This window comes from Phoxinus phoxinus, assembly GCF_949152265.1.
Source record: "Phoxinus phoxinus genome assembly, chromosome: 10".
Lineage (NCBI taxonomy): Eukaryota > Metazoa > Chordata > Actinopteri > Cypriniformes > Leuciscidae > Phoxinus > Phoxinus phoxinus.
The window spans coordinates 32206556-32220053 of NC_136885.1; the positions used below are offsets into that span (position 1 = coordinate 32206556).

At 35.3% G+C, this 13498-nt stretch overlaps 1 protein-coding gene across 1 annotated transcript; it reads right to left on the reverse strand.

The window, feature by feature from the left end:
• Positions 1-809: 809 nt before the first annotated feature.
• Positions 810-12784, reverse strand: LOC307005965 (polyadenylate-binding protein 4-like). Its single transcript, XM_079626527.1, has 13 exons — positions 12595-12784; positions 11219-11412; positions 11019-11134; positions 10069-10208; positions 9891-9985; positions 8261-8398; positions 6277-6372; positions 5905-6168; positions 5741-5819; positions 2087-2208; positions 1589-1637; positions 1371-1486; positions 810-1291 (listed from the first exon to the last, which is right to left on the reverse strand). The coding sequence occupies exons 1-13, from the start codon at positions 12773-12775 to the stop codon at positions 1205-1207; spliced, it is 1677 nt and encodes a 558-aa protein (XP_079482653.1). The 5' UTR covers positions 12776-12784; the 3' UTR covers positions 810-1204.
• Positions 12785-13498: the final 714 nt, after the last annotated feature.

A 13498-nucleotide genomic window follows, 5' to 3' on the forward strand; every position in this document is an offset into this window, starting at 1 on the left:
GAAATGATGTCATGCTGGTCATAACTAAATATAATATTCATACACTAAATCAAAATTATGAGATTTAAAAAAATCTAAATGATGATTAAAAAAATTCACAATGTCATAATTATGAGTTTATGGCCGAATTAGGCCTTAGTTTAATTAGGACATTTAAGTAGCTTTGCCTTTTATAAACATGTCATAGAAAAATAAACGTTACTTGTGTGCATCTTGAGACAAAACAATGGCACTAATATAATTAAAAATATGTTGGTGCAAGTTACTTTAGGTTAAAACAGCTCAAACATGCATTTTAGTTTGTGACTAGGCTGGAGCCTTGTCTGTGAAACCAAGGATTTTTGTCATAATTTATACTTTTTGTAATAATTATGACTTAATAATTTCAGCTTTTCATCTCATAATCATGACTTACTATGTTATAGTTTCTTCATAATTACTTATTACTAAAGCACGATTTTTTTTCTTATGTGTCCGAAATGGTTGTCCATAAATAGGAGGTGAATGTCAAGGTCAGGTGTTTGTTTCCCAGGGAATGTGTGAAGTGATGATGTAAGTTGCTTTGGATAAAGCAGTCATGCCAAATGCATTAAAGGGATAGTTCAACAGAAGAAAGAAACTCGTACAGGTTTGGAATAATTTGAGTGTGAGTAAATGAGCACATCATTTTAATTTTTGGGTGAACCTTCTGCGTCATATCAATTTACCAAAATATCTTTATGCTTCTTGTTGTTAGCTCTTTTCTTTTAATAAAACAACCCCAGCTCATTTATGACATGCAATCTGTTAGTTTTTCTATTTCTTTTCGTGCTAAACTGCAATATATTCATAATCTTTATTATTTGACACTTGTCATCTACAGGTTACATCTGCCTTGACTCAACTTTGATTTTAATGTAGAAAATTAAATGTGGCATTGGTATTTTAAATTTAAAATAAAAAACAGAAAATATTTAAAATAAAAAAGCCTTGGAAAAAACGAACAAACCTGCAAAAATATTTATTTATATTGTTGCATAACCATTTTTTTAATTGACATTGAAAGAAATGCAAATATATTTATTTATATTGTTGCAGAACAATATATATATTTTTATTGACATTAAATTGTTAAATTTATTAAAAGAAACGTTACAAAAATTAAAATCCAGATTCATTTTTAAAATGAATAAATACGCTGTTGGTCACTGCATTGATATCTGTCTCAGGCAGTGAGAACAGGGCTGGTGAAGGATATCGGTGTCGCGTCCATTGGGTGATCAGATTGATAAACAGCAATGGCTTCATTCGCCTGAACACACACAAAAATTACACACTACAGAAACAAATCATATATCAAAGCAACCAAAGCCAAACTAATGGGAACAAACCTGCATGCACACATATTCATACCAGTGCAGCAACTGAATCTGTCCAGATTCATCAACCTCTGGCAGCACTTTAGATATCTTATTGGCCAAGGGCTCGATCAAGTCCAGGGTGTGAACTGTGGAAGAATGGAGATAATATGTGCTTAAAAGACATGGACACAAATCAAACAAGAGTTTGAAAAGATAGACAAGCCACAATAATACAGAAATAAACTTGCTCAGCATCTTTTTGAAGTTTTCCGGTGAGCTGGATGCGGTCTCCTGGAACTTAATGTGGAAGAGAACATGTACATTAAGTTTTGATTAAAAAAAAAGAAAAGAAAAAAGTTTATTTTAATTTTATGTTTGTATGACTTTGTTTTTAGTAAGTGTTTTATTTTGGTGAGTGAGTGTAAGAGTGAGTGAGTGACTGAGTGAAAGAGTGAGTGAGTGAAAGAGTGTGTAAGTGAGTGTGTGAGAGTGAGTGAAAGAGTGAGTGAGTAAAAGAGTGAGTGAGTGAGTGTGTAAGTGAGTGTGTGAGTGAGTGAGTGTGTAAGTGAGTGTGTGAGTGAGTGAGTGTGTGAGTGAAAGAGAGTGAATGAATGAGTGAAAGAGTGCGTGAGTGAGTGAGTGAAAGAGTGATTGAGTGAGTGAAAGAGTGAGTGAAAGAGTGCGTGAATGAATCATTTATATAGCACTTTTTTTAAGCAACTCGTTTAGTGAGATGAGACGTGCACCTGTTGCAGAGTCAATTGCTGCTGCGGTGTGAACTCGTGATGGTTGTTATCTCCAGGTGTGTACGTGTGTTGCAGTTCTCCGTTCACTGCAGCTGTGCTGGGCGTCCAGTGAGTGAGACTGGCTGTGAGGAAGACAGATGATAAAGAAATCCATCAGAAGCTCTAGCTCAGTGGTTCCCAATCCTGGTCCTGAAGGCCCCTTAGCACTGCACATTTCAGGCTGCGTTTACACTTGGCATTAACATGCAATCACCATGATTCGATCAAGCAGATCGGATCATTAGCCAATCAGGGCACCATGCGTTTACATTTGTTCATATCAAGTAGTCTCTGTATCTGGATAACCGATCGGATTTCTGTTTCCTGCATAATAGGCCTATTTTAAAATTAGGTCTGTAGCACGACACCAATAAGAGTAAAGATCATACAAATTAAGCAATGTCCCAATTGCTTTCACTCACTCACTTTACTTTCCTGTGCAATCTCCATCCTTAAATCAAATTTCGTTTTTTGAATGAAGGAATATTTCCAGAGTTGATCATACAAAAATAACTGGGTTTATAATTTTAAACAAGTCACATCATCAATCATCGGGGTTTAAGGTTATAGCATGACTATATTAACAGAAATGGGAGATTAATAAACATGCTGAAACAATAAAAACATTTAACATTTAAAGCATAAAAAAATAAAAAGTTTATTCCTCTGGCAAAGCAGCTCTTCATTAAGATCTCATGCCTCACAGCTGTGATTGTACAGGCGATCGCCTCGTTCAGATAATGTTGCACAATTAAAATGAAAAAGGACACACGCAGTATCATGTAAATCTAAATAAACTGTTTTAAATATTGACGTTTATTGTAAGGTTCAAATACATTTTATTATTGTCTAAACTGCGTCTGGCCATTATTTTCTGACAGCCACGTGGGGAGACTGGGGGATTTATATTTACATTTACATTTTTTACATTTTTTTTTTTTTTTTTTGATTTATATGACGGATTTATATGACGTCTACCTGTGAATGCAGACACGATGGCTGGATTGCGTTTACATTACACTGAGACCCGATCACAATGCGTCCTCGACTACTTCCGAAACTGGACACGCTGATCGGATAACATTCCGATCAGAAACGCGTTTACACTCGTCTTTTCAATATGTATGTGGACAACATCCAGATACAGGTCGCATGTTAATGCCAAGTGTAAACGCAGCCTCAGATGTCTCCCTAATCAAACACACCTGATTGAAGTCATCAGCTCATTAGTAAAGACTCCAAGAATTTAAATGGGTGTGTGTGTGTCAGATTAGAGGGCCTGTTCACAGCAGGGGCCGAATGCACAAGCTGTGCCGTCAGCTACAAAATAGCCTTGTTTTGAAGTAAACTAAGTTATAACTTACGCACTACTAAATATTTTTGTGTTGCACCATAAAACATTGTTGAGGCTTTCCTATAGCTCAGTGGTAAGAGCATTGCGTTAACAACGCAAGGTTGTGGGTTCGATCCCAGGGGATTGCACATACCTATGTATACATGTATAGGATAATGCAATGTAAGTCGCTTTGGATAAAAGCGTCTGCCAAATGCATAAATGTTAATGTTAGCGTAATACACATACACTGTACACATAATAAACTATAGTTATTATGGAAGCCTCTGATCAGGAGAAACGGTTGGAATAAATACTAGACTGACAGAACAGCATCAATAAGTTCTTGTTTACCTGACAGACATCAATTCTATGTGATAATATATGATAACATACTGTATTCAACGACAACGACATATATGATAATGCTGACATTTACACTTGCTTACATTTTAAGAGAGAGAATATTATGTGAATAGATTACTTTGTTAGAGGCTCTTTAACATGAACTAAATGTAACACATAAAGGTAATTCCTCATGTCCGTATTGATTTATTGAACTTTATTCATTTCAAATACAGTTTCTGAATGTTATTTACAGTGCTATGCATAAGTTTAGACACCCATGCTAAAGTTGACTAAAAAGAGGAATAAAAAATCATCCTTTGGAAATTGAACTTAATGCCTTAATTTAAAAAAATAGGAAAAATCCAACCTTTAAGGACACCAATTTTCTTTGTGAATGAATAATGTATCGTAAATAAATAAATTTTCTTCCTTAAAATACAGGGTGCATAAGTTTGGACAACCCTATGTTAAATTCCCATAGAGGCAGGCAGATTTTTATTTTTAAAGGCCAGTTACTTCATGGATCCAGGATACTCTGCATCCTGATAAAGTTCCCTTGGCCTTTGGAATTAAAATAGCCGTACATCATCACATATCCTTCACCATACCTGGAGATTGGCATGGAGTACTTTCCATAAGATCATCTCTCAATGCAAATCAAACCAGCTGTTAGGCTAACTGAAATAAAACCATGCCAATCTCTAGGTATGGTGAAGGATATGTGATGATGTGGGGCTATTTTAATTCCAAAGGCCAAGGGAACTTTATCAGGATGCAGAGTATCCTGGATCCATGAAGTAACTGGCCTTTAAAAATAAAAATCTGCCTGCCTCTATGGGAGTTTAACATAGGGTTGTCCAAACTTATGCACCCTGTATTTTAAGGAAGAAAATTTATTTATTTACGATACATTATTCATTCACAAAGAAAATTGGTGTCCTTAAAGGTTGCATTTTTCCTATTTTTTTAAATTAAGGCATTAAGTTAAATTTCCAAAAGATGATTTTTTATTCCTCTTTTTAGTCAACTTTAGCATGGGTGTCTAAACTTATGCATAGCACTGTACATAATCATAAGTAGACATTTTTATAAGTAGTATTGTATTGAATGGAAACTTATATTTACTGTTAGTTACGAGAGGCAAAAGAAGTTTGAAGGGTAATTGAGGATCATTGAGGGTAAATGTCATATTTTGCAACTACGCATTACTTTTTACGGAGAGCTTACGACCTACTAGCTACGTTCTGCATTAAGAACAAATGGTGCAATGGAATAAAGTACAGAGTTAGTTACAAACTAGCTAGTAGTTACTAAGCCTCTAGTGTGGACGTTCCAATTTAAGTGGTGTGAATGGTTGGTGCAACCCTACCCTGGTCACTTTATGTGTTTTCTCTCTAATGTGCTATTGGAATTATCATAAATATGAGTTACCTAATTTAAAATTGGACATGAACGTCATATCAAGTCTTATTTACCACTGGAAAGCTCGGGAATAATTTTGATACAAGTTTCCGAGTTGGGCGTTTTAAGATTTTAAGTTATTTTATTTTTTTAAATAACAGCTCTCTGACATTGGATAATGCTGAAATGACATGCAATTTTGTGTACTAGTGTTTTTATTTAAAATTATCTATTTATTTTAATTGTAAAAAATGTATGATAAACATTTTTGAGATGTTGAGATTTTTTTATTTATTTAAATTTAGTTCATTTTGAACAAAAAAAAAAGGTTACGTAGTGTGCTTTTCACTTTAGTAAGAGTTTCAATTTGAATGGTTTAATTTATCTTTATTTTTTATTTTATGATATAATACATTGTGTTTTATTTTGGGTTTTTATTGTTTTACATTTGTACGATCCGCTCAAGAACCCCAGTTTGAGAAACCCTGATCTAAATAAAGCATGTTGTGTGTTATTTCAGAAGGTCTGCTCACACTGAGGGCTGATGTTCTGTGCGTCCCATTGAGTGCCGGGATGAGGTTGGGTGATGTGGTATGAAGAGTGATTGTGATCCTGTGAAACATACGGATCAAGCATGTCACATGTGCTTTTCCTCAGACTCTGTATTATGATGAGAGTATTTGATGTGAGACTCGACCTGTGTAGGTATGAAGTGCTCAGCGTGTGGATTCGTGTGGAACGGCTCCTCCAGCAGCTGCTGCCTATGGAAGCTCGCCCTTCTCATCATGTATTGGTGGATGAGGTGGGCCTGACGCTCCTTCTTTTTCTGGGCGAGAGAGACGTATATGGGTTTGGAGTCGATGATGCGGCAGTTCATCTCAGTAATGGCTCTGGTGGCCTCTTCAGGACAGGAGAAGCAAACGAATCCGAAGCCTTGGCTTTTTCCGCCATCTGTCATCACCTGGATGAAGAAAAAAACACAATCCTGGATCTTTGGCTGCTGTTTTATTTGGGTTACAATCAAATAATGACATGAACTATTTCTTTATGATGAAAAATTAATTCCTACCTTAGCGCTGGTGATGTTCCCGTACGGCGAGAACTCTTTGAGGAGAAGATCTCGGTCTACGCTGTCGCTCAGATTCTTGATGTACAGATTCACTCCCTGTCAGGATGATCAAAGCGTGTTAAGACCCGTTCACAAGACCGACAACTATAACAAGAACTGTAATGTTAACTATAATGATAACAATAAGTAAAACAACAAATATCATTATAACAATAACTATAATGATAACTATAACTAAAACTTTAACAATAACTATGATGATGCTTATAACAATAACTAGAATGATAACTATATTGGTATCCACACCAGCAGATGATAACTATAATAGCTTTAAAGGAGAACTCCAGCGCAAAATGAACCTTTGGTCTAATTACACATTGTTACCTAGTCAACCGTTATCTGAGATTTGTTTTCATGATTATCGAATGTAAATAGTTTTATCTCTAAAAACAGTTTAGCCTATAACGCTAGTATAACGCTAGTATATGGGGCGTAGAGTAATGACAAATAAAAATCGCTTGTTAATACCACTAACAAGGCTCAAAATAGCCCCACACTAACACGGCAGCATAATGAGGGTCCCTACCTTCAAACCGAAGCATTGAGAACTTTGACAGTGTCCAGACAGTTTAATAAGAAGATATTTTATACATACAGTCAACTTCACGTATACAAGCAGAAGCCATCTTAGAAAAACAGACTCGATCAGTCGATCAACGAAACGCCGATCTAAATGCGCTGGACCATATGAGATTCTACACAGTTCAGCGCATTTGGATCGGCGTTTCGTTGATCGACTGATCGAGTCTGTTTTTCTAAGATGGCTTCTGCTTGTATACGTGAAGTTGACTGTATGTATAAAATATCTTCTTATTAAACTGTCTGGACACTGTCAAAGTTCTCAATGCTTCGGTTTGAAGGTAGGGACCCTCATTATGCTGCCGTGTTAGTGTGGGGCTATTTTGAGCCTTGTTAGTGGTATTAACAAGCGATTTTTATTTGTCATTACTCTACGCCCCATATACTAGCGTTATAGGCTAAACTGTTTTTAGAGATAAAACTATTTACATTCGATAATCATGAAAACAAATCTCAGATAACGGTTGACTAGGTAACAATGTGTAATTAGACCAAAGGTTCATTTTGCGCTGGAGTTCTCCTTTAACAATAACTATAACATTAACTATAATGATTAATCTAATGATAACTTTAACAATAACTAAAAGGATAACTACTGATAACTATAATTATAACTTTAACAATAACTATAATGATTGCTATAACAATACTATAACTATTAGCCTACAAGAATGATAACTAACTTTCGAAAAAAAAAAAGATAAATCTAAGAACTATAACGATTACTCTAACGATAACTCATTAACAATAACTATAATACCTAAAGATAACTATAATAAATAAATACAACAATAACTATAGCAATAACTAACTATAATTATAACTTTAAAATGTACTATAATAAATCTAATCATAACTATAATGATAACTAACAATGATTATTAACAATAACCATAAATACAACAATAACTATTAAACTATCTATAACACTAACTGTAATAATCATAACTTTAACAATAAATATAACCATAACAATAAATATAACCATAACAATAACTATATTAGTGTCCATCCACACCAGCGGATGATAGCGTATTTATTATAAGCACGCGCTGCAGTTTTGTTATCTGCCACTTTAAATGCTGAATAAAGTTGGGTGGATTCTGATTGGCTGTAAATGTTTTTATTGTTTATCAACTGAAAAAAATCATTCTGAAAGTAATTTCCAACAATTTTGTTCTTCTGTGACATTATTGTTAGAGTCATGGTGTGTACTTCCTTACTCTCTTAGAATTAGAGCATTTTTTAAAGCATAGTTATCGATATAAATCGTCCTTGGTGTGCAAGCATGGCCCTTTAATGAGCGTATAATAAATGCGGGAGGTTTCAGAGGCGTCACTGGTACCTGATAGCGCATGATGTGCTCCTGTTTTAACTGCTCGAAGCGTCGCTTCAGTTCCACCTGTCGTTCTCGTCTCTTCTGAGCTCGACCCACGTACATGTGTCTGCCGCTCAGCTCCGTCTGGTTCAACTCGTCCACAGCCTTGGGGTTATATCACACACTTCTCTTACTGATCTTCCCCCTGAGGTCCACTTATAATCAGTGGTGGGGGTTATGCATTACAAGTAACTTGAGTTATGTAATTACTGTAGATTACTTTTTTCAAGTTACTAGTAAAGTAACGCATTACTTTTAAATATCTGAGTTACTTAAATTACTTAAAGGGTTAGTTCACCCAAAAATGAAAATAATGTCATTAATGACTCACCCTCATGTCATTCTAAGCCCGTAAGACCTCCGTTCATCTTCGGAACACAGTTTAAGATATTTTAGATTTAGTCCGAGAGCTTTCTGTCCATCCATTGAAAATGTATATACAGTATACTGTCCATGTCCATAAAGGTAATAAAAACATCATCAAAGTAGTCCATGTGACATCAGTGGGTTAGTTAGAAGTTTTTGAAGCATCGAAAATACTTTTTGGTCCAAAAATAACCAAAAATAAGACTTTATTCAGCATTGTATTCTCTCCCGGGTCTGTTGTGAATCTGCGTTCAGGACTCCACAGTGACGCTGCTGACGTAAGACGCTGATGACGTGTTATCTGGTGCGCCCGAGCTTCGTTTACAGTCTGAGGAAGACGCACGCTATATTCAAGCTATTCTACATTGTTTGCGTGGATATCATTTTTTTAATGGTGCGTAAATGTGCATGTCGCGGATGAGACACTTTTACAGCGTGCGTTTCCCTCAGTCTATAAATGAAGCTCGGGCGCACCAGATAACACGTCATCAGCGTCTTACGCCAGCAGCGTAACTGTGAAGGATTCACAACAGACCCGGGAGAGAATACAATGCTGAATAAAGTCTTATTTTGTGTTATTTTTGGACCAAAAAGTATTTTCAATGCTTCAAAAACTTCTAACTAACCCACTGATGTCACATGGACTACTGTGATGATGTTTTTATTACCTTTATGGACATGGACAGTATACTGTATATACAGCTTCAATGGAGGGACAGAATGCTCTCGGACTAAATCTAAAATATCTTAAACTGTGTTCCGAAGATGAACGGAGGTCTTACGGGCTTAGAACGACATGAGGGTGAGTCATTAATGACATTATTTTCATTTTTGGGTGAACTAACCCTTTAATTAAACGATTTGACAGCACTAAAATCATATTAATAATACTAAAATAGAACTATGTAGCAGAAGGGGAGGGTGACAAAATCTCATCATTAAGTGCCATTTGGGACACAACTTATGGGGGTCTTGTGTTTAAATTGGAGACAAAAATTGAACAAGTACCAATGACTTCTAAAAATTGTGCAGTTTAAAGCACAGAACCAGACAAATGCTGCCTATAGGATCCTTTGCAGCCCATAATATTCATAATCATGTGTATGTGGTTTGCTGTTGGTTGAAAGAATAAAATAGCCTTGTGATGGAGTGTTTTAAATCAATAAACACATTTAAACACACAGATCACTTAGGTTCACTACACTCTTTTGGCCTCGGTTTCATCTCTCACCTGCTTGGCATCCTTGTGTTTCTCAAAGCTGACAAAACCAAACCCTCTAGAGTTTCCCCTCTCATCCGTCATGACCCGAACGCTCAAGGTTGGGCCTAAAAGAAAAATAAAAGTGTCAAAGAGGCAACAGAACAAGAGAAAAATGTTTCATCTATACTTCCATAAAACAAATCCTCACCGAATCTGCTGAATATCTCAGTCAGCGTCTTGGAATCCACATCCGCTCCGAAGTTCTTGATGTAAATGTTAGTGAACTCTTTTGCGCTCTCCTGCATTTCAGCCTCGCGCTCCTTTTGCGATTTGAAGTGGCAGACGAACCTTAAAGGTGCGAAATATGAAACTAAATGTAATTAGTTACTGTACTTCGGTTCCTTTGTACTTTGACTGAGTAACTTACTTTTACTCTCTACTTGACTAAGTAAATGTACTCTTTACTTCAACACATTTGTAATGATATTGCAATTAAACTACATTGTGCAAGGTTTATTTGTTACAAAAGAAGCGATATCCCCATCTACAGGGCAATGAAGGAACTATATCTTGTGTGCTTTTCCCTTGTTCACCCAAACTTGTTAAAAATACTATACTTTACACTAATGTGAGTGTACTTTACACATATTTGAGATGAGGACATGACGTCCAGTGCATGTAGGCATTTAGGGTTTACTTATAATTAACAATATATTAATATTATATAGTAGGCCTTTTTGAATAATATGTTTACTTATGTTATGCCCTTTTTGAGCTCTTGAGCTTAACTGAGACTTAAGATTTTGTAGACGTTTAAGAGGCTGTTGTGTCGACCTTGATTTATTGCAATATTAAGGTTTTCAGTTTTATTTAGACAAAAACATATGATTGCTCTCCTTGTCTCTTATAGGTGTTGAATACTAGTGCATCTTTTATTTTACAGTACGAGTAAAATACTTTCAGTACTGTTAAAATCAGATATATAGGCTACTTTAAGACTTTTACTCAAGTCAAGTTGTATTGGAATTGGTGACTTGTAACTTAGTGTAGTAATTTTTGCTGTAAGGTATCTGTACTTTTACCTCAGTTTTTCAGGTACTTTTAACTTCCGCTTACAAGTCTCAACATGATGAAATCATGCGTTTAGTCACGACTTACACTTTCAGCTCGTTGATCATCATGCCGTTTAATTTCTCGATGGCCTTTTCAGCAGCTTCATGCGTCTCAAAGTGCACATATCCAAAGCCTTTCGATCCGTTTTCATCGCAAGACACCTTAATGAAAAGAAACGTGCTTCAGATTCTCCTGCGCTGAATATTTATCTCGTATAAGAGCTGGAGGTGGAGAACATTACTTACTTTACAGGACAAGATGTTTCCAAATGATGAGCAGATGTCGAACAGGCCCTCGCTGTCGATGGATTTCTGCAGGTTCTTGATGAAGACGTTTCCCACGCCACTCTTCCTCAGGGAAGGGTTTCGCTGACACCACATTAGACGCATTGGCCTACCTTGCATGAGGTCAAAGTTCATGGTATCCAAGGCTCGTTCGGCTACGATGTGAAGGAGATCCAACGTTACAATGAAGCAAATGTGATTAGGATTGGATAAATTGGATAATTTTAAGTGCATATTTTCAAATGCTTTTTGTTTATTGACAAGTGTCAATCAGAAATGTGACAGCTTGTCCCATAGGATATTCACTGCAAAAAAAATGGTCAGTTCTAAATTTAAATATAAAAAAATTCTTATATCAATACATTTATTTGAGATTAACAAGAATATAGCATGCAATCTTATGAATGTTTTTGCTTTCAAAATAATCTACAAGTGGGATAAGAAAAATAATCTTGTTTTCTCTTTGAATTAAGTTTCTTTTTCTCATCCCATTGGCAGATATTTGATTTGATATAATCCCGTTTAATTTGAACAGTTTAAGAAGAAAAGCCTTATTTTATGTCATTTTGCATATTAAACAAATGTAAAAAATGTTTTAAAAATCTTTATGCCTAAAATGAGAAAAAAATATCTGCCAATGCGGGTCTGGAAAATAATATTGCTTTCCCTTTGAATTAAGTTTATTTTTCTGACCCAATTTGAAGATATTTGTTGTTCAATCACTTCACTTTGATACTTTTTTCCCCCAGAAATTGAATTGAAAAAAAGTTTTTTAAACTGAACAATCCTTAGGCCCTAACAGTTACATATTTTTCATTGAATAATTAAACAATCCTTAATCAATTATTCAATTAAAATACATAAGGGTTATTCAATGTAAATCTTAAAAGGCTTCATTTATTTGAGTGCATAATGGTATATCAATTCATTCCGTTAACGTTATATCTTTCATAACATAGTTGAGAATCATCTTTATGTTACAAAGTTTGGTTAAAAAGAGATGCCATTTCATGCCTATTTTTAAAATAGCCTAACAGAGTCCTGGTGTCCACTAGCTGCTACTGAGTCCACTACAGAGAGGACATAGCATAACATATGAATAAAATATTGTTTCTTATGCTCTAAAGTTAAACAATGTAATGGCATGGGGGGGAAAAATAATAAATTCAAAAAAATGAAGAAATTAGGCCTAACGTTACAGAAATTGACATTCACTGGAGTGACAGATTTTTTTTTTTCTTGTTTACCTTAGTTACAAAAATATTTCACCGAAAACTTATGAAATCACACTGGTCAGTTGATTAATAATGTTATAGTGATCTTGTCGATCATCTCACCGTCAGTGGGTTGCTCGAAGTTCACATAGGCGTATCCGAGCGAGCGGCACGTGAGTTTATCTCGACAGACTCGGACTGACTGAACCGAACCGACAGACCTGAAGTGCTCGAACAGCATGGTTTCATTCACGTCCGGCTCTAGATCGCCCACATACAGAGAGCTGGTCACCCTCATCTTCATCAGATAGAAAGATATCAATCAATGATCGATGCAGAACTGAAAGCAGCCGAGATTCAATCTGCCAAACGCTTATAACGAACAACGAATCGGATTTGAAAGATTCAGTCAGATCATAAATAAACATTCCGTTAATCATCATCGTTTTATTCTGCACTCTGAAAAACAACAACACACAATCACATCATGACATGGCATGACTGCATACGTGGCGATTTTTAATTTATTTAAGTTAGCCTATTATAATTACAGCGCACGATAAATGTTAGTGTTGTTAGTGCAAATGCTTTATTGACTCACTTCTGGAACTTTTGTTGCGGTCACTAGCCTAGCTACTTCTGTGCATGGAAAAGAGTCGCGAGTTGAATATAACAACTATTTTGTATTCCACAAAAGGGTAAATCATGAACAAAAGTTTCATTTTAAGTGGTTGAGACATTTTATAAGACATTTACTTTTTTCAGGATTCTTTGATGAATAAAAAGCACAAAAAAGAACAGCATTTATTCAAAATAGATTTTTTTTCTATCAATACATCTTTACTATCACTTTTTATCAATTTAACATCATTGCTGAATAAAAGTATACATTTCTTTCAAAAAAAGAAAACTGACCCCAAACTTTTAAACAGTGTATATTGCCACAAAAGATTTATGTTTTAAATACATTTTGTTCTTTTTTAACTTTCTATTCATCAAATAATCTTGAATCACCGGTTATAAAAAA